Source organism: Portunus trituberculatus, chromosome 38, assembly GCF_017591435.1.
Source record: "Portunus trituberculatus isolate SZX2019 chromosome 38, ASM1759143v1, whole genome shotgun sequence".
In the NCBI taxonomy this organism is placed as follows: Eukaryota; Metazoa; Arthropoda; class Malacostraca; order Decapoda; family Portunidae; genus Portunus; species Portunus trituberculatus.
This window is the reverse complement of record NC_059292.1, coordinates 330,417-352,029: the sequence shown is the minus strand read 5'-3', so window position 1 is coordinate 352,029 and position 21,613 is coordinate 330,417. Positions and strand designations below refer to the sequence as shown.

At 37.1% G+C, this 21,613-nt stretch overlaps 1 protein-coding gene across 1 annotated transcript in view; it reads left to right on the top strand.

Annotated features, from left to right (window-relative positions):
• The first annotated feature begins 415 nt into the window (after positions 1 to 415).
• LOC123514590 (chromatin target of PRMT1 protein-like) overlaps positions 416 to 21,613 on the top strand; it is a 46,577-nt gene continuing 25,379 nt past the window's right edge. The window contains exons 1-2 of the mRNA XM_045272554.1: positions 416 to 497; positions 17,233 to 17,392. Coding sequence (XP_045128489.1) covers positions 442 to 497; positions 17,233 to 17,392 — 216 coding nt within the window. The 5' untranslated portion in view covers positions 416 to 441. The remainder of the gene's footprint in view (positions 498 to 17,232; positions 17,393 to 21,613) is intronic.

Sequence of the window (21,613 nt, the reverse complement as noted above, 5' to 3'; positions counted from 1 at the left end):
AAAGTTGCAATCCTTAGGTTTTCGTAAGAAAACAGTTTTTACACCTTCTCTTATATTTGATGCTGGATTTCTTCAGTCATAACAAACCGACTGTAGATACCAGTTGACATAAAGGTATAATGGTTAAGCTTAAAAACGAGACCAGGTTTTAATGCCAGTGTTGCCATATCCTGTGGACAAGTTTTTAAATGCCAAGTGTGTACCTAATGGACAGATGCATACCTATTGGACACCTAACTCTATAAAGTAATACTGAATTGAGATGCTACTACTACCATGGATCAGCTATTGGTCAAGTAATGTTTGTTCCTCCTGTGTAATTATGTGTAAAGGTTGGTGCCTATTCTGAGATCCCTATTCCTTCTCTCTACTTTGAAATAGATACTACTTTCTTGTAATTGTATGCTTAAGCAGTAATATTTATTAATATTTTTATTTCAGATGTCAGTTGGGAAGATTATATTAAAATCAACCACCAGGATGTCCCTGAACGACCGGTGAGAGAGAGTCATGGCTGTTTGATAGTTGGCCCATGAGGCACCAGCAGGACCTTCCCTCCCCACCAGCCCATAATTTGTGCTCCTTCATCTTATGAAAGAAAGCCCCTGACTGTTTCCCAGATGAGTCCTCGTCAGTCATTATAAGTGTCATTCATTTATTAAATACTCATAATACAACCTAACCTCAGCTCTGTTTGGGCCATATGTATGTGTAGTTGTCTGTAGTTTGAGCCCACATCACTGCACAGCTTATTAAAGAAAGTGGGCAGTGTGGTGAGGAGCTCTACAAATAAGGGTCCTTTTCAGGCTTATAAAAGAAAGCTGATGGTCCCTTTTGTCTTTCATACTTGGCCCATTTCCCAAAGCTACCTTATCAGGGGGGAAAGGTGTTATTTATTTTGAAAGTCTTCCAATCAACAGAAGACTTAAATATCTGTAAAAAAAAAACTGGATTATTTTGTTATCCAGTTATTTTGATAAATTTTGAGTAAAGATTGTTTTATTTGTAATAATTTGTTAAGAAAAATGAAACCCAAAGAACAGCTTCAGGCCACAGACGCACAGGCTCTAGGGTACAGGAATCCAGGGGTTGACTGGACAAATACTCTAAGAGCCAAGTGGGTGTGTGTAGAAATGCACTGGACACCCCTCCCAAAGTGGCAACCTCCACCATGAAGCCTTGATAAGCAGGCTGATGAAAGATAAGGTGTCTCATCCTGCTTTTACAACACTATTGTACACATGTTGTCTGAATAAGGAGCCCTTTCAAAGTTGATAAACTGAAGGAAACAGAGGATGCTGTTTGGCTTTAGAAAAAAAAAATTACAATAAAATCACCGCCACTACATTACTGACCTAACACAGAAGGTCTAGTGTCTTAAACCTGCTTGCAACACAATTGGTGTGAAGAACTGCTGGTCTTGCTTGCAAGACAATGGATGTGAAGAACTGTGCTGGTCTTCCTGCATCTGCATGCAAAATGTTGCTCCAAAAATAATTTTGAACCCTTTATTTTCTGGACTACACAAGTTAAATAATGGTTTATTAGTAATATATATATTTTTTACAAGTATTATTAAGGGGAAAAATAGAAATTATATAGCAGTACAGTAGTCATTCTCATTGGATAGTTTATTTTAATCTTTAAAACTACTTGTTCTTCATTGTCAGTGATTTGAGTAAGTTAATTTTGTCACAAAACCATGCAATGAGAACTTGGAAATATATGATGTTTTGCCTGTAAGTTGAGCAGCAGAATAGAGCAGGTGTTACAACTTACTATAGTGACTTGTCAGCATGCTTCATTTCACAATGAGGAGAATTGAGATGTAATGAGGGAATGGATTTAGGATTGCCCTCTTTATTCAGTTTTTTTAATTTTTATTTTCTATAGTTTTGGGTGTGGATACTACAGAGTAGTTGATAAGTTTTGTAATCATGTGGGTTATATATAATATTTACTTCTCCTATACTCTTTTTTATGTAACACAACAAGGGATGACAATGAAATAATCATTGTTGGCCTTATGGATGTTCATACCATTTTTCTCCTTTCTAATTAGATTCTCTCTCACCATTTTCCTCCATTCTGTTATTAAGATTCTCTCTCACCATTTTTCTCCTTTCTGTTATTAAGATTTTTTTCTCTCTCTCTCTCTCTCTCTCTCTCTCTCTCTCTCTCTCTCTCTCTCTCTCTCTCTCTCTCTCGTTTTTTGTACTTTGTGATATCAAATAAGATTTAACCTTGAAATTACTTTTATCATAGTCATTTTGTAACTATTTTATATCACATCCTTTTTCCTTGTTTGTGCACTGTATGTCACATCTGTATTGTTTCCCCACTGCAGGACAACACTCCTGTAATTGTGAAACTCAAGAAATTTAAAAATGATAGCTTCACTGTTGTGTAGTGATAACATAAAGTTTTAATCATAACTTGAAAATTTTGGTGTAGAGTGGTGGTTTGAGTTTTATACACACATATTGTGTTGTTCATGTTATTTTTTTTCTTCTAGCTTTTGTAGAATGGCTCGCTAAAGTTTGTCTATCATGTAAATTTATAGCATGAATTTATTCATTTTGTAATTCACTAGTTTGTTAGTTAGAATATAGTGTTTTCTTCTCTCCTCCTTGTGAAATGAAGAGAATAACAGGAAGTAAATCTTCCCCACAATTTCATAAAGCAATATCTCGTATGCCAAGTAGGGTCTTAACTGAGTTTACTATAGTGATGGAGCTAGTATATACAGCAACAAGCTATCATGGAGATCTTCATTTTTCCATTGAAGCTCATATTTACTGTGAACTCATGTTTTATTATATTTCTTATTCTTTAATCATGATCAAGATCATTATCACCTTTTTGCATTACTCATTGACTCTAACCTGTCCAACTCTTATCCAAAAAATCAGACTATCTTTTAAAGCTGTCTAACTTAAATATAGCTCTAGTGGTACTGATGTTAACAATAAACCTTAAGATTATAGACCTGACCTCTCATACATATACTATACAATCACTTCTTTCAGCCATTTGTCCTGGAGTAAGCTTTTGTATAGTTGTGTTAATAAAGTCTTTAGTTATTTCAACACTTACCTCACAAAGCAGAGCTTTACTAGCTGAATTGTTAATTGAAAACCACCATCATCAGTCATCCTTACTTCATGCACTGCTTCCATAACACTGCTGCTCTGCATCATTGGTGAATGACACTGGAAAGTGGTGGTCCCATAATGGATCACAAATTTGAAAGCCTCAAGATTTTGAATATCTGGTCCAGATATCTGATACACCAAGTACACTAGAAGTCAAGGACCTTTTCAATATATGTTAGGAAGTTTTCAGTTTTCATTATTATATGTTGTATTTTCTATTTTTTTTAAATTTAATTTTATTATTATTTCTTTTAGAATATTTGGTGCTAAATTATATACATTCCATTCATTACATTATAATATTATATTTGACAGTTTATTCTTAATCTGATGCATTCTTGTACATATCATTAAGCTATGCATTTTTTCTTATCCTCACTGAGTATTGAATCTTAAGGACATATTTACATATTTGGTCTGTTTTTTGCAACCTTAAAAGAATTATTGAGTATTTCTTTTATCTTTGTGGAAAGTTCATATCTTTGAGACTGCTGAGGCGTCATGAGTAATTGAAGTGGAACAAACCTCTCTCTCTCTCTCTCTCTCTCTCTCTCTCTCTCTCTCTCTCTCTCTCTCTCTCTCTCTCTCTCTCTCTCTCTCTCTCTCTCTCTCTCTCTCTCTCTCTCTCTATATATATATATATATATATATATATATATATATATATATATATATACACACACACACACATATATATATATATATATATATATATATATATATATATATATATATATATATATATATATATATATATATATATATATATATATACACATATATATATATATATATACATATATACATACAGTAAGTCCTCGTTATACGGTGCATTTGCGTTCCTGGAAACCTTACCGTAAATCGAAATTACTGTATACCAAACCCATTATAACATGTAATAATAGGGAATGAGTTCCAGCTCGTCAAAAGTCACCCCTACAGAAATGAAAATACATGAAAATCGTCATTAAAAAAAAATGTAAAGTAATGCGCAAAAGAAATAAACAAAACGTTTTTATTTACCTTTCACTCGCCATGTATTCTATCAGATGATGTCCCTCCCAAGGTTAAGGGACAATAGGGATTTCAGCCCTTACTTATCTTCTGCTGAGTGTGCAGATGCGGATAAAACGTCGTCATCTGCTCTGTCGGAAGAAGATGTGGTTTGAATAAAGAGGATATGGATGAAGGGGCAGCTGTTATAACCGTTGGCAGTGGATGTGGAAGGGCCAGCTGTAGCAGGGTCGGCAGGTGTGACAGGGACGGCATGTCCGACTTGCTGGAAGAACGAGTAGATGGAGGACTGGTTTTTCTTGTTTTTTCATCATAGATTTCTTGATAAATCTTGACACTTTTCTCTACGTCATGAGCCACTTTGCTACTCCTGGCAGGATTTGGGTCACGTTCCTTCAGGGTTTCCAGAGCTTTTTCGATATCACCGAGACATTCTCTAAGAATTTTGATGTCCAGGCCACGCACAGGTTCTTCTTCCTCGTCTACCTCTTTTTCTGTCTCCTGTGATGCCTTGTCTTGCTCTATAAGTTCATCATTTGAGGGAGGTTCAGCATGGCTTTCCAAAAGATCTTGAACATCATCATCATCAACTTCATTGAAGCCAGCCCTATGGCACAGATTTACTGTTATTTCTGATCGCACTGATGTCGTCTTCAGCGAAGACTGGGATGTTATGCGCGCATTCTGGCCATACTTTATTCTATGCCAAGTTCATGATGCGTCTTCATTTTGTCCCAAGATGACTTTATGTTATCTAAAGCGTGCTTGATGTTATATGACTTCCACCATTCTCTGATAGTGGGTTTGCCAGGTCCATTTGTGCCTTTTATCAGTTGCTGCATGGTTCGCCACTGGTAGTAGGCTTTTAATGTTTGCCATAATTATTACGAATATATTTCTGCTTACAATAGACCCTGTAATACTCCATTTATTCATCAATTAGTAATGCATATAAGTAATGTGTAATCCAGTTAAAAAGGGGGGGGGGAGAGAAAGAGATAACAGGCTTCAAGGGTGGTCAAGTTGAAGTCAGTACTGTGAGTGGCGGGGAGGTTTGGCGTGGATGACGTCATCACCCCTGCTCCTCCGCGCTGGGCCCTCTCGGATGACATGAGCGGATACCGTATCTGTGAATTTTTCTTACCGTATATTGAATAGAGGATAGTAATTTCCAAATACCAGATAAAGAACTACCGTATAATGAAGACTTACTGTGTATACACACACACACACACACACACACACACACACACACACACACACACACACACACACACACACACACGTACAAGAGAGAGACAGGGATGGGTTGACTGTATTTATTTGGATTTAAAAAAGGCGTTTGACAAAGTGCCACATGCAAGATTACTATGGAAGTTAGAGGAGAAGGGTGGCTTAAAAGGAAGCACATTGAGATGGATAGAAAATCATTTGAGGGGGAGAGAAATAGGGACGGTAGTTAAAGATATGAAGTCAAGTGGAGAGCAGTAGAAAGTGGAGTGCCACAGGGGTCAGTATTAGCACCAATACTTTTCCTCATTTATATTAACGACATGCCAGGACTGAACAGCTACATAAATCTGTTTGCAGATGATACGAAACTGCAGAGTTATAAAGCAAAAAGAGGATTGTGAAATACTGCAAGAAGGCCTAAATAAAATCTGGGAATGGAGTAAAAAGTGGGAAATGGAATTCAATGTGAACAAAAGCCATGTCATGGAAATGGGAAAGAGTGAAAGATGACCTGTGGGAATCTATAAGATGGGAGATGGAGTAGAACTGGAGAAAGTTAAAAAGGAAAGGGACTTAGGAGTGACGATGTAAGAAAACAATCAACCAGTAAGCCATATTGATAGAATTTTTAGAGAAACATATAATTTGCTAAGGAATACTGGAGTAGCATTTCACTACATGGACAAAGAAATGATGAAGAAATTGATAAGTACTATAATAAGACCCAGATTGGAATATGCAGCAGTAATGTGGACCCCTCATAAAAAGAAACACATAAAGAAATTGGAGAGACTACAAAAAATGGCTATAAGAATGATTCCAGAATTTGAAGGGATGACATATGAGGAGAGACTAAAGGCTATGGATCTACCAACCCTGGAACAAAGAAGGGAGAGAGGAGACCTGATACAAATTTATAAATTGATCAACAGAATGGACCAAGTGGATAATGAGAAACTGATCCTGAGAGAAGAATATGACATTCGAAGCACAAGATCGCACACGAAAAAGCTGAGAAAAGGTATAAAAAAAAAAAAAAATGTATTGAGACGTGGAACAGCTTAAATGAAGAAGTAGTGTCTGGAATGAGTTTGCATACTTTTAAAGTAAGATTGGATAAGTGTAGATATGGAGACGGGGCCACACGAGCATAAAGCCCAGGCCCTGTAAAACTACAACTAGGCAAATACACACACACCCACACACACAAAGACAAATTCATGGACCAATCAAGAATATAAAGACATGATAGATGACACAATAAGGAGTCTAATGAGAATCGTTAAAGAAAGGAGAAAAGGGATATTAGTAGGAGATTTCAACTGTAAAGAAGTGGACTGGGAAAATTATGAAAGTGGTATGGGGGAAGAAGCCTGGGGAGAAAGATTCTTGAACCTAATGATAGACAATATGATGGACCAGAGAGTAAAGGAATGCACAAGATTCAGAGGAAAGCGACGAGCGGCGAGATTGGACCTAGTTTTTACAAGGGGTATACAAATGAATGATGATATAAGATATAAGTGCCCATTGGGAAAGAGTGACCATACAATATTAGAAATAGATATAGAAGAGGGAAAGGAAGATAGAGACGATTCATACAAAGGAGACCGATTAAATTACAGAAAGGCCGATACTGAGAATCTCAAGAACTATTTTAAAAACGTAGACTGGGAGGAGATGGAAAACTCATAGACAATGCAAGACAAATATAACTTATTTTTGGAAATATACAAAACAGGAGTCGGGGAATATGTCCCAAAATATAGACCTAAAGAAGAAGGTAAGAAAGATTGGTTTAATGCAAGGTGTGCTAGAGCAAAGGAGAAAAGAGATGGAGCATGGAAAAGGTAGAGGAGAAATAGGAATCCAGCAAATAAGGAAATCTTCAAAGCAGCAAGAAATGTATATGTTAAGGTGAGGAAGGAAGAGGAAAAGAATTTCGAAAAAGACATTGTCGAAAAATGTAAGGAGCAACCAAAATTGTTCTATAGATTCATAAATGGAAAAATTAGGCAAAAAGAAACAATAGAAAGGTTAAAAGGAGAGAACGGGATGGTGGAAGACCCAAAAAGTATGGCAGAACTATTAAATAAAAAATTCCAGGAGGTCTTTACTAAGGAATCCAAATTCGAGAGGCCACAGATTAATAGAGAGACAATCTATATGAAAGAGATTAAAGTAACCAAGCTTGAAATAAAAGAGTTAATGAAGGAACTGGATGAAGAGAAGGCAATGAGACCGGATGAAGTCTCAGGTAGAATACTGAAAATGTAGGGAAGAACTAGCAAGTCCAATATACAACATCATTAAATGCTCCGTAGAAAATGGAACAGTGCCAGTGGAGTGGAAAAGAGCTGAGGTGGTTCCCATATATAAGAGCGGAAGGAAGGAAGAACCTTTAAATTACGGACCGGTATCACTAACTAGTGTAATATGCAAGATGTGTGAAAGAATAATAAAGAAACAATGGATTGAGTTCCTTGAAGACAAATTAATATCAAATAGCCAATTTGGTTTTAGAAAAGGATGGTCTTGTGTAACTAATTTATTGAGTTTCTATTCTACAATAGTTGATAGAGTACAAAAAAGAGAGGGATGGGTTGACTGCATTTATTTGGATTTAAAAAAGGCGTTTGACAAAGTACCACATGCAAGATTACTGTGGAAGTTAGAGGAGAAAGGTGGCTTAAAATGAAGTACATTGAGATGGATAGAAAATTATTTGAGGGAGAGAGAAATAAGGACGGTAGTTAAAGATATAAAGTCAAAGTGGAGAGCAGTAGAAAGCGGAGTGCCACAGGGGTCAGTATTTGCACTAATACTTTTCCTCATTTATATTAACGACATGCCAGAAGGAGTGAACAGCTACATAAATTTGTTTGCGGACGATACGAAACTGTGCAGAGTTATAGAGCAAAAGGAGGATTATGAAATACTGCAGGAAGACCTAAATAAGATATGGGAATGGAGTAAGAAATGGGAAATGGAATTCAATGTGAACAAAAGTCATGTCATGGAAATGGGAAAGAGTGAAAGACGACCTGTGGGAATCTATAAGATGGGAGATGGAGTAGAACTGAAGAAAGTCAAAAGGGAAAAGGACTTAGGAGTGACGATGGAAGAAAACAATCAACCAGTAAGCCATATTGATAGAATTTTTAGAGAAACATATAATTTGCTAAGGAATATTGGAGTAGCATTACACTACATGGACAAAGAAATGATGAAGAAATTGATAAGTACTATAATAAGACCCAGATTGAAATATGCAGGAGTAGTGTGGACTCCCCATAAAAAGAAACACATAAGGAAATTGGAGAGGTTACAAAGAATAGCTACAAGAATGGTTCCAGAATTTGAAGGGATAACATATGAGGAGAGACTAAAGGCTATGGATCTACCAACCCTGGAACAAAGAAGGGAGAGAGGAGACCTAATACAAGTTTATAAATTGATCAACGGAATGGACCAAGTGGATAATGAGAAACTGATCCTGAGAGAAGAATATGACATCCGAAGCACAAGATCACATAGTAAAAAGCTGAGAAAAGGAAGATGTCTGAGAGATATTAAAAAATATAGTTTCCCGCAGAGATGTGTTGAGAAGTGGAACAGTTTACATCAGGAAGTGGTGTCTGCAACGAGTGTGCACACTTTTAAAGTAAGATTGGATAAGTGTAGATATGGAGACGGGGCCACACGAGCATAAAGCCCATGCCCTGTAAAACTACAACTAGGTAAATACAACTAGGTAAATACACAAAGATTGCAAAGGTATATATATATATATATATATATATATATATATATATATATATATATATATATATATATATATATATATATATATACATACATATATACATATATATATACAGTAAGGTCCCGGGTTACGTCAGTCTCGAGTTACGTCAAACTCACACTTACGTCAGTCCACTATAAGGCAATTTAAGATTTTAAAAAATTGAAAATTCATAAATCGTAAAGCGCGGGGTTTATTGTTATTGTTGGCCGCCAGGCGTCACTAGTGGTTATCCACCACACCGCCCACCTCATGCTTGAATACAATAACACTCTACGTACCTCAGTTCCACCACACTGTCGCCCCTGGCAAGAGTGTTCCTACATCTGCGTTTGTTGACTATCTTAGTATCTTGCTCAATGGCACCAAAAAGAAAATTCCTGAGTGATAGCAATGATGCTAAGAAAAGGAAAACCATTACACTACAAGAAAAAGTGGACATAATTAAAAGACATGAGAAGGGAGGCAGCAGTTGTGTAAGGGAGTGAAGAAGAAAATGGGAAGCCCGTTACCATGACAACGGGGAGGTTGACGACCTTGAGGGCTCAACCACCCACCATCACAACAATAACAACTCCGGAGCCTTCGCCTGGGCCACACGACACTCGCAGCTCACTTGCACCGTCTGTGCTTGTCTGCTGATCCCTATTGCCCTTTCCTATTGCATTTCCTGCCCCGCTGCCCATGCTTCTACTCCCACCGCACAGCACTACGCTCCCAGCTGTCTGCCCTGGGCGTCACAACATTCGACCTGCCCACCCTCCTGGCGGCCTCAGGCGTCCACCCCTCTGGTAACATGCAGTCCTTCGCGTTCGCGGCCTTAATCAACAACAAAAACAAGCTTGTGTTTCATATTCCTACATACATGTAAATAATATAACAATATAACCTTTTACTTATATAACACTTCTACTCTTACCGCACTCCACAAAGCTCCCAGCTGTCTGCCCTGGGCGTCACAACGTTCAACCTGCCCACCCTCTCTCAGCTGTCCGCCCTGGGCGTCACAACATTCGACCTGTCCACCCTCCTGGCGGCCTCAGGCCGCCCCTCTCGGCAACCTGCAGTCCTTCGCGTTCGCGGCCCTAATCAATATATTCCTACATAGTTGTAAATAATATACCAATATAACAATATAACCTTTTACTTACCTGAATAACCATAAAAAATTATTGGTTGAAAACTTGATAATATGCTTTGAAAGTACAAAAACTCGAGTTATGTACAAAATCGACTTTTTTTTATGTTTCAGGAACGTAATTCTGACGTAACTCGGGACCTTACTGTGTGTATATATATATATATATATATATATATATATATATATATATATATATATATATATATATATATATAAATATATATATATAAAGAAAATTAGAAACGAGGAGAAAAGGAAGAGACAACAAACTGGTGGCAGAAGCAAGGGAAAAAAATAATGAAAGGTCAGAGGAGGAGAAGGCATTTTTTTTTTAGAGAATTCTAGGAGACAGGATAAGGAAATGGTATATAAAAGAGAAGGAAGAGAAAAAAATGGAGCAAGTTTAACTAAAAATGATAAGAACAAGAGATTAAAAATGATGTATACGAACATAGATGGGGTTTTATCAAGTAAATTAGAATTTAGAGATTACATAAAGAAAGAAGAATCCAATATTGTATGCCTAGTGGAAACAAAGTTAAATGAGGCAATAAATATAGACATAGATAAAAGGTATAATATATGGAGGAGAGACAGAGTGGGTAAAAGAGGAGGAGGAGTCATGATGATGTTAAGGAAAGACATGGTGGTAAATCAAGTGGAGTTTGGGGAAGGAAAATCAGAAATACTGTATATTAAGATACATATTGATAAAAAGGAGTTAACAATCATTGGAACATATGTGCCACCAAAAACAAACTCATGGACCAATAAAAAATATAAAGACATGAATGATGACACAATAAAGAGTCTTACAAGAATCATTAAAGAAAGGAGAAAATTATGAAAGTGGTATGGGGGAAGAAGCCTGGGGAGATAGATTCCTGAATCTAATGATAGATAATATGATGGTCCAAAGAGTAAAGGAAAACACAAGATTCAGAGGAAACGATGAGCCGGCGATATTGGACCTAGTTTTTACAAGGGGTGTACAAATGAACGATGATATAAAATATAAGTGCCCATTGGGAAAGAGTGACCATATAATATTAGAAATGGATATAGAAGAGGGAAAGGAAGATAGAGACGAATCATACAAAGGAGTCCGGTTAAATTACAGAAAGGCTGATATTGAGAACCTCAAGATTTATTTTAAAAACATAAACTGGGAGGACATGGAAAACTCAGAAACGGTTCAAGAGAAGTATAACTTATTTTTGGAAATATACAAAACAGGAGTCTGGGAATATGTCCCAAAATGTAGAAATAAAGAAAAAGGAAAGAAAGATTGGTTTAATGCAAGGTGTGCTAGGGCAAAGTAGAAAAGAGATGGAGTATGGAAAAAGTGGAGGAGAAATAGAAATCCAGAAAATAAGGAGAACTTCAAAACAGCAAGAAATGAATATGCTAAGGTGAGAAAAGAAGAAGAAAGCAACTATGAAAAGGACATTGTTGAAAAATGTAAGGAACAACCGAAATTGTTCCACAGATTCATAAATGGAAAAATAAGACGAAAAGAAACAATAGAAAGGTTAAAAGGAGAGAACGGGATGGTGGAAGACCCAAAAAGTATGGCAGAACTGTTAAATAGTAAATTTCAGGAGGTCTTTACAATGGAATCCAAATTCGGAAAACCACAGGGTAATAGAGAGACTGTCCATATGATAGACATTAAAGTAACCAAGCTTGAAATAAAAGAGTTGATGACGGAATTAGATGAAGAGAAAGCAATGGAACCGGATGAAGTCTCAAGCAGAATATTAAAAGAATGTAGAGAAGAACAAGCAAGTCCTATATACATCATAAAATGCTTAATAGAAAATGGAACAGTGCCAGTAGAATGGAAAAGAGCTGAGGTGGTTCCCATATATAAGAGCGAAAGGAAGGAAAAACCTTTAAATTACCTACCAGTATCACTAACTAGTGTAATATGCAAGATGTGTGAAAGAGTAATAAAGAAACAATGGATTGAGTTTCTTGAAGACAACAAATTATTATCAAATATCCTATTTGGTTTTAGAAAAGGTCAGTCGTGTGTAACTAATTTATTGAGTTTCTACTCTAGAATAGTTGATAAAGTACAAGAGAGAGAGGGATGGATCGACTGTACTTATTTAGATTTAAAAAAGGCGTTTGATAAAGTTCCACATGAAAGATTACTGTGGAAGTTAGAGGAGAAGGGTGGCTTAAAAGGAAGCACATTGAGATGGATGGAAAATTACTTGAGGGGGAGAGAAATAAGGATGGTAGTTAAAGATATGAAGTCCAAGTGGAGAGCAGTAGACAGCGGAGTGCCACAGGGGTCAGTATTGGCACCAATACTTTTTCTCATATATATAAACGACATGCCAGAGGGAGTGAACAGGTACGTAAATCTGTTTGCGGACGATGCGAAACTGTGCAGTCACAAAACAAAAGAGGACTGTGAAATACCACAGGAAGACTTAAACAAGATCTGGAAATGGAGTAAACCATGGGAGATGGAATTCAATGTGGACAAAAGCCATGTCATGGAAATGGGAAAAAGTGAAAGACGACCAGTGGGAATCTATAAGATGGGAGATGGAGTAGAACTAGAAAAAGTAAAAAAGGAAAAGGACTTGGGAGTGATGATGGAAGAAAATAATCAACCGATAAGCCATATTGATAGAATTTTCAGAGAGATATAATCTGCTAAGGAATATTGGATTAGCATTTCATTACATGGACAAAGAAATGATGAAGAAATTGATAAGTACTATAATAAGACCCAGATTGGAATATGCAGGAGTTGTGTGGAACCCCCACAAAAAGAAATACACAAGGAAATTGGAGAGACTACAAAAAATGGCTACAAGAATGGTTTCAAAATTTAAAGGGATGACATATGAGGAGAGACTAAAAGCTATGGATCTACCAACCCTGGAACAAAGAAGAGAGAGAGGGGATCTGATACAAGTTTATAAATTGATTAACGGAATGGATCAAGTGGATAATGAGAAATTAATCCTGAGAGAAGAAATATGATATTAGAAGCACAAGATCGCATAGTAAGAAACTGAGGAAGGGAAGATGTCTGAGAGATATTAAAAAATATAGTTTCCCACAAAAATGTGTTGAGACTTGGAACAGTTTGAGTGAGGAAGTGGTGTCAGCAACGAGTGTGCATAGTTGTAAAGAAAAATTGGATAAGTGTATATATGGAGACGGAGCCACACGAGCATAAAGCCCAGGCCCTGTAAAACTACAACTAGGTAAATACACACACACACAGGAAAGATTCAATACTTGAATGTCTTAAAAGTCAAACTTTTCAATACTTGAATGCAAAAGTTCAACCTGGTACTTGAATGGCCGCATATATGGTTGTCCCGTTTTGATGCCGCTAATATTGGTATTACCAAAGGTAAAATATCAGTATTCCAGTATATTGGTCTAGAGAAAAACAACTTTCTTCTGTATTCTTTCTGTAATTTTTTATTTACAATGGCACAAATGAGGCTTATTAATGGTGAAAGTAAGGAATCTAAAGTCCGTTCATCCAAAGAATCCAGGCGAAACTGCTAGTTCGGTTGGCAGCCCTGCCTACCCCTGTCGCCACCAAACCTTCCCGATGCTTAAATTTTCTTCAAGTACATTTATTTTTCTTCATTTAACTCAATAGATATACAAGTTTATAGCTTGAAGAAAAATAAATGTACTTGAAGAAAATTTAAGTGTCGGGAAGGTTTAGTGGCGTGGCATGAGCTGAACGAATAACAGTTTCGGCCTGGATTCTTTGGATGAACGGACTATAGTAAGAATGCAAGTGCTCTCCAATAGAGGGTTCACAAGAACCATACCACATTACCAGGCATTTTATATGGTGACTTGTCCTCCGACAAATAGCCTCCCTCTTCCTCTTCACCCTTCTCCCCTCCTCTTCTATGTTATCCATCACCAGCCTTCACTTACATAAAGTACAAATCAAAATTAAAAACAATACATAAAATTTTTGTAAACTTGGATTTGCTAAGGTTAGAATGAATAACCAGATTTATAGGTATAGGTATTGAACAGCCATTTGGAAAGAATTAAGTATTAAGTGTCTACTGTGTGTGTATATATAGTGGAGACTCAATACTCAAACATAATTCGTTCCAAATGGCTGTTTGAGTATCAAAAAGTTCGACTATCGATACCTATAAATCAGGTAATTATTTCTAGTCTTAGCAAAACCTTATGTTTATGAAAATTTCAGTATTTATATACACGGGATCCTCGCAATTCAACGGGGTTAGGGCAGTTTTTCATCGGTCAAATCAGCATTTATTCGAATTGTGAAGCAATTTTTCCCATAAGATAGAATTATGGGGGATAGGGACCAACCTCCAGCCTGACCACCCAAAACATCATTATAACCTCTAAAAAACACTAACTTTGACTAAATCAGTACTATTAAAGGCTTCATTTATAGCTAACAATTTTTTTTATTAAGCACATTAGGATGCTGTACAGTACAATTTTGGAAATAAAAACACTTGCAATGGTCTCGCGGTACTTGTCCCTGTTCTTCCAAATTGTTGATACTCTTGATCTAGGGACACCCATTTGTGCTGCAACAACAATGTGAGCTATACCTGCCTCACACTTTCTTATAAGCTCAAGCTTATCTTTGAAAGGCAGGAAATTGTGCTTCTTAGGGCTGGGGCTGGAGGTGGCTTTCTGTTGTCTTGAGTCAGACGAAACGCACGTTTTCCTCTAGCATCAATTTTTAGTCCATTTAAGATCTATGGCTTCTAATTAATGCTTTTATAATAGAATTAATTTTCTTGTTAATTGGAATGATGCTATAATCTCAAATCAATAGAATCTTGATAAGTAGATGTAAATATATATATTTCTGTCCTAGCCTAGTAGTGGCCAAGATGAGCAGCTCTGTTATTTATAAGTGGACAAAGCTGTCTGAAGAATTTTTCATAAGAAGCATTAAAGGCCAAAAATAGCAATGAAAAAATAACAACGGCTTGCTGGGGGTGAAGGGGCCGAAGGGGCCGCCATGTTTGTTTACATTTGACAAATGCGACAAAGGCGGAAGTGAGCTTGTGTGTGACGACCAGCGTTGACAAAAGTTGAAAGTCTTCAGAAAGTTGACAGAAAAAGTTCACGGGAAAGTGGTAGTGTGACGCTGCCTGTGATGCACAGGATAGCATTGGTTTACACTTTTGCCTGGCAAGTTTGCGGCGTATTTGACCAGGTGGGTGGCGTGCAAGATATGAATGTCGAATTGGCGAGTCAGTCGGTCGAACCTGGAGGATTAGGTATTAATTAACTGAGTTCGAATTGGCGATAATTCGAACTGCGAACAGTCGAATCGCGAGGATCCTCCGTATATATATATATATATATATATATATATATATATATATATATATATATATATATATATATATATATCGTAAGTGCAGGTTGGTGATGGTTAACGTGGAAGAGGAGGGGAGGAGGAGGGAGGTCGTCGAAAGACAAGTCACCATCCATGAAAACATCTTTGTAACTTTTCTCCTTGTGTGATTCCTGTGAACCCACTAGTGGAGGATTATTGCTCACTAACACTTGCACTCTCATTAGATTCCTTATTTTCACCTCTAATAAGCCTCTTTGGTGCTGTTATAAGTTTGTAAATGAAAAACTACAGAAGGCAGAAGAATGTTTTTTTTTAAGACTGTGGCAGGAATAGGGATGTGCACTGGTATTCGGTATACCGTTTTACCGGTGTTGCCGGTAAAACTGGTACTAGAATGGGACAGTGGCGGCTGCAGAGAGAGAGAGGACAGTACTTTGTTTACAATCATGTGTGCCACAGTTTGATTACTAGATATTTTCACCACTGATAAACCTTTGGTGTTAATGTAACTTTATAAATGAAAAACTACAGACAGAATGTACGAGAATCTTATTCAGATGATCGATCGCGGCAGCACAACTGGCGTGTGTGGACATTCGACTCGGGTATTTTTCAAGTAATAAATTAAGTTTTCCGTTTGAGTATTGAAAAGTTCGACTATTAAGACATTTGAGTAATGAACTTCCAATATATATATATATATATATATATATATATATATATATATATATATATATATATATATATATATATATATACACATATACATATGGTTAGTTTTATTCCTCTATTCCTTAAAATTCCATAATATTCATATGTTGACATTCTACAGAAGTGCATACTATAGAGAATTTGAACATAATGAAAAGACAGCTTTTCATGTCACAACTTTTTCCTGTTTTTGTTGTCAAACTGAATTTAGATAATATCTTTATTTGACATTTATTTATTCATTTTCATTTTCATTTTGTGCACAAAATATTTCATGTCAATTTCACATTTTCTTCTAAAGTCTCTCATGGATCACCTATGACTCAGTTCTGTTAACAGTAACTCACACATGTCCACTCAAAAGTTTGTCTGCAATCAGTTTTTTTTAACAGTGAAGTAAAGCTATTTGGTATTTTACCTAAGATGGTATTAGGGAAGTTGCCTTTCAGAAGCAAGTCATGTTTGTAATGGAGCTACCATATCTTGAAGAAGCCAACAAGAGGATTGACTTGTGCCTACTCTTAGAAGGCTGCTTAAGAGGAAAGGGCTCCATCAGACATTAAAACATTATACTGCAATCCAGCATTTGGGCAAATTATAATGGTTAAAGCAGGTTAAAATGGTGGTACCTTTAGTGGGCTGTTAGTTGCATGGGGACTCACTGTGGGTGGCCATGACTTCAAACAAAAGTGAAGTTATCATGAGGGGGGACTGGAGCTTCTTCAGGGCGAGGAAGAACTCCCAGGAAGAGGATAAGCTCACAGGCGGGTGACATGGCCCTCTAGTGACCGGCAGACTGGTCCTGCCACAGATTCACGGTGCTGCGCCAGGAGAAGCCCATGGTCCAGGGTCAGGGTGCCCCTGGACTGGAGGAGAGACGGCAGCAGGCTCAGGCGTCTCGGAGGAACCAGCGGCTAGCAGCACAGATGGAGCGTCGCCCAGCTGTTGTAGCAGCATTGAAGCTGAAGAAGGTACTTGTAAGCAAGTATTGTTTGTATACTGAGTAATAGTCTAAAGTTTGTGGATACAAATGAATGAAAGTTAGTAAAAGAGGCTTTCAATTAGTATGTACGTACAGTGGTGTTTCACAATAACAGATTTTGCTCAATAATAAACTGGTCAGACTTTTTTTTTTTTTTTTTTTTTTTTTTTTTTTTTTTTTTTCTCTCTTCTCTTCTCTCTCCCCTACAAATCCATAGTTCTGTAGTGCCTGCGTGGATGAATGCACATTTGACATGATAAACGAGCCAAAAAGGCCCATATTTATCTATTCCTGCTTGCTAGATACTATTTTGACATGTTTGTCTATGATTTATGACATTTTTAATAAGGTGGAGAGCAGTGACTGCTTGCCTTGTAGGGGTTACCATAGTGGTACTCATGATGAATTGTGGTCCCTGGCTGGTTGGACCCGCAACCTGCCAAAGTGAATTGTTAGTTATGTATTTTTTGTTTGAAATAATGACACTGTCACACTGAGAGAGAGAGAGAGAGAGAGAGAGAGAGAGAGAGAGGTGCTGGTGTGAATATATATATATATATATATATATATATATATATATATATATATATATATATATATATATATATATATATATATACAGGCAACCTCCTCTTAATGAAGGGATTACGTTCCCAAAAAACCCTTCGTGAAGCAAATTTTCGCTAAGCAAACCAATTATAACAAGTTTAACCCCTGACAAGCTTCCATTGAGAGTAAACAAAGTGAGAGTGCATCATAGTACAGTAAAAGGTTTAATGAAAGTAAAAATTATGAAGTTAAACATTTAAGCAGTTTAATTTAAGACTGATTCATTATAATGTACACTAATGTATGTATATAAGTAACTTTATAATGTTGATGATCTTAAATTTATGAAGGGAGGGAGAATGGAACGGGAAATATGCTAGCTGGCAACCTGTGGAATGTAAACAAAGGCCACATCATTGTACCGCATACAAAACTTATGTACCACATTTCCACAAGGCTTTCCATTTTATCCATTGCAGCTTGCAAGGAAGATATGATCTCACCAGCCTTCTTAACCCCCTCAGTACTGGGACGCATTTTTACCTTGAGATTTATGTTAGATTAGACCTTTATATTGACATTAGGAAGTGTCTATGGAGGTCAGAAGATTAATGGCCACTGTCCTCACTATTCTAATCCTCCCATAAGTTCCTGAAGCTGTGTAAAATTGCTAAATAGTAACTAGAATGAATATGAAAACACCAAGATACTGAAGAGGTTAATAGAGTCTGCTGACTTGAAAATGGTAGACAGTAGATGGAATCAAGCCATGGTGGGAAGCAATGCTATTAGTTTTCTCGCCTCTCTTGTGTCTGTGAATAATATCCAGCTTCACTTTGAGAGTAAGAGACTTCCTGGTCTTCTTAGCAACGCTAGGGGACATTGCAGGCCGTTTTGGTGGCATGTAGAGCAAGGGAAGACAAGCTGCTGCTGACACTGTTATTGTTTTGAACTAGGAGGAGTGAGTGGAGCGCATTTTCTCCATGAGAAGTGCTGGTGTATTCAAAAACCTGTTGGCCTGCGTGATACGGCGGGGCTTTCAAACTTGGAATAAATTACTTGGATAAAATTTTGTTAAAGCGAGTTTGGTGTTCATTAAACGAGCAGATAGTAGTAAAAGGAAACCTTCGTTGTAGCGAAATTTTGTTGTGTGAACCTTCATTAAATGGAGGTTGCCTGTATATGTGTGTATTTACCTAGTTGTAGTTTTACAGGGCCTGGGCTTTATGCTCGTGTGGCCGCGTCTCCATATCTACACTTATCCAATCTTACTTTAAAAGTATGCACACTCGTTGCAGACACTACTTCTTCATTTAAACTGTTCCACGTCTCAATACATCTCTACGGGAAACTATATTTTTTAATATCTCTCAGACATCTTCCTTTTCTCAGCTTTTTACTATTCGATCTTGTGCTTCGGATGTCATATTCTTTTCTCAGGATCAGTTTCTCATTATCCACTTGGTCCATTCCGTTGATCAATTTATAAACTTGTATCAAGTCTCCTCTCTCCCTTCTTTGTTCCGGGGTTGGTAGATCTATAGCCTTTAGTCTCTCCTCATATGTCATCCCTTCAAATTCTGGAACCATTCTTGTAGCTATTTTTTGTAGCCTCTCCAATTTCCTTATGTGTTTCTTTTTATGAGGGGTCCACATTACTCCTGCATATTCCAATCTGGGTCTTATTATAGTACTTATCAATTTCTTCATCATTTCTTTGTCCATGTAGTGAAATGCTGCTCCAATATTCCTTAGCAAATTATATGTTTCTCTAAAAATTCTATCAATATGGCTTACTGGTTGATTGTTTTCTTCCATCGTCACTCCTAAGTCCTTTTCCTTTTTAACTTTCTCCAGTTCTACTCCATCTCCCATCTTATAGATTCCCACCGGTCGTCTTTCACTCTTTCCCATTTCCATGACATGGCTTTTGTTCACATTGAATTCCATTTCCCACTTTTTACTCCATTCCCAGATTTTATTTAGGTCTTCTTGCAGTACAAGCAACCCCCGTTTAACGAAGGTTCACACAACGAAATTTCGCTATAACGAAGGTTTCATTTTGATACCATCTGCTCCTTTAACGAACACCAAACTCGCTTTAACGAAGTTTTATCCAGGTAATTTTTTTTCAAAATTTGAAAGCCCCACTGTATCATGCAAGCTGACAGCCTTTTGAATACATCAGGAGTTGCTGGTACTAAGGCCTGCCTCAGAAGAAATCCTGAAACACCTATAGAATAAAGATCAAGATCAAGCCTCTCGTGGACAACACAGGCTCTGCCGATACAAAGGCCTGACTCAGAAGAAATTCTGTGTCACCTGTAGCATCAAGATCAAGATCAAGATCACACACACCACTCACTGCCCAGTCAAAACATAACAGCGTCACCAGTAGCTCATCTTCCTTAGTTCAACTTACCACCAAAACACCCTGCAATGTGGCCTAACGTTCCTAAGAAGACCAGGAAGTGTCTTACTCTCGAAGTGAAGCTGGGTATTATTCACAGACGAGAGAGGCCAGAAAACTAATAACATTGCTTCCCACCATGGTTTGACTCCATCTACTGTCTACTATTTTCAAGTCAAGATACTCTATTAAGAAGTCTAGTGAGACCTCATCTTCCTTGCAAGCTAAAAGAACCACCAGAACTTGTGACTCTACAATGGATAAAATGGAAAGCCTTGTGGAAATGTGGTACATAAGTTTTGTATGCAGTACCATGATGCGCACTTTGTTTACATTTCACAGGTTGCGGTTAGTGTATTTCCGTTTCACTCTCCCTCCTTCATAAAGTTAAGATCATCAACATTATAAAGTTACGTACATACATACATTAGTGTACATTATAATGACTTAAATTAAACTACCTAAATGTTTAACTTCATAATTTTTACTTTCATTAAACCTTTTACTGTACTATGATGCACTCTCACTTTGCTTACTCTCAATGGAAGTTCAAATCAGGGGTTATACATGTTATAATCGGTTCGCTTAACGAAGTTTCGCTTAACGAAGTGTTTTTTAGGAACGTAACCCCTTCGTTAAACGGGGGTTGCCTGTATTTCACAATTCTCTTTTTGCTTTATAACTCTGCAGTTTCGTATCATCTGCAAACAGATTTATGTAGCTGTTCACTCCTTCTGGCATGTCGTTGATATAAATGAGGAAAAGTATTGGTGCCAATACTGACCCCTGTGGCACTCCGCTTTCTACTGCTCTCCATTTGGACTGCATATCTTTAACTACCGTCCTTATTTCTCTCCCCCTCAAATAATTTTCTATCTATCTCAATGTGCTTCCTTTTAAGCCACCCTTCTCCTCTAACTTCCATAGTAATCTTGCATGTGGCACTTTGTCAAACGCCTTTTTTAAATCCAAATAAATACAGTCAACCCATCCCTCTCTCTCTTGTACTCTATCAACTATTCTAGAATAGAAACTCAATAAATTAGTTACACAGGACCGTCTTTTTCTAAAACCAAATTGGCTATTTGATATTAATTTGTTGTCTTCAAGGAATTCGATCCATTGTTTCTTTATTATTCTTTCACACATCTTGCATATTACACTAGTTAGTGATACCGGTCTGTAATTTAAAGGTTCTTCCTTCCTTCCGGTCTTATATATGGGAACCACCTCAGCTCTTTTCCATTCTAC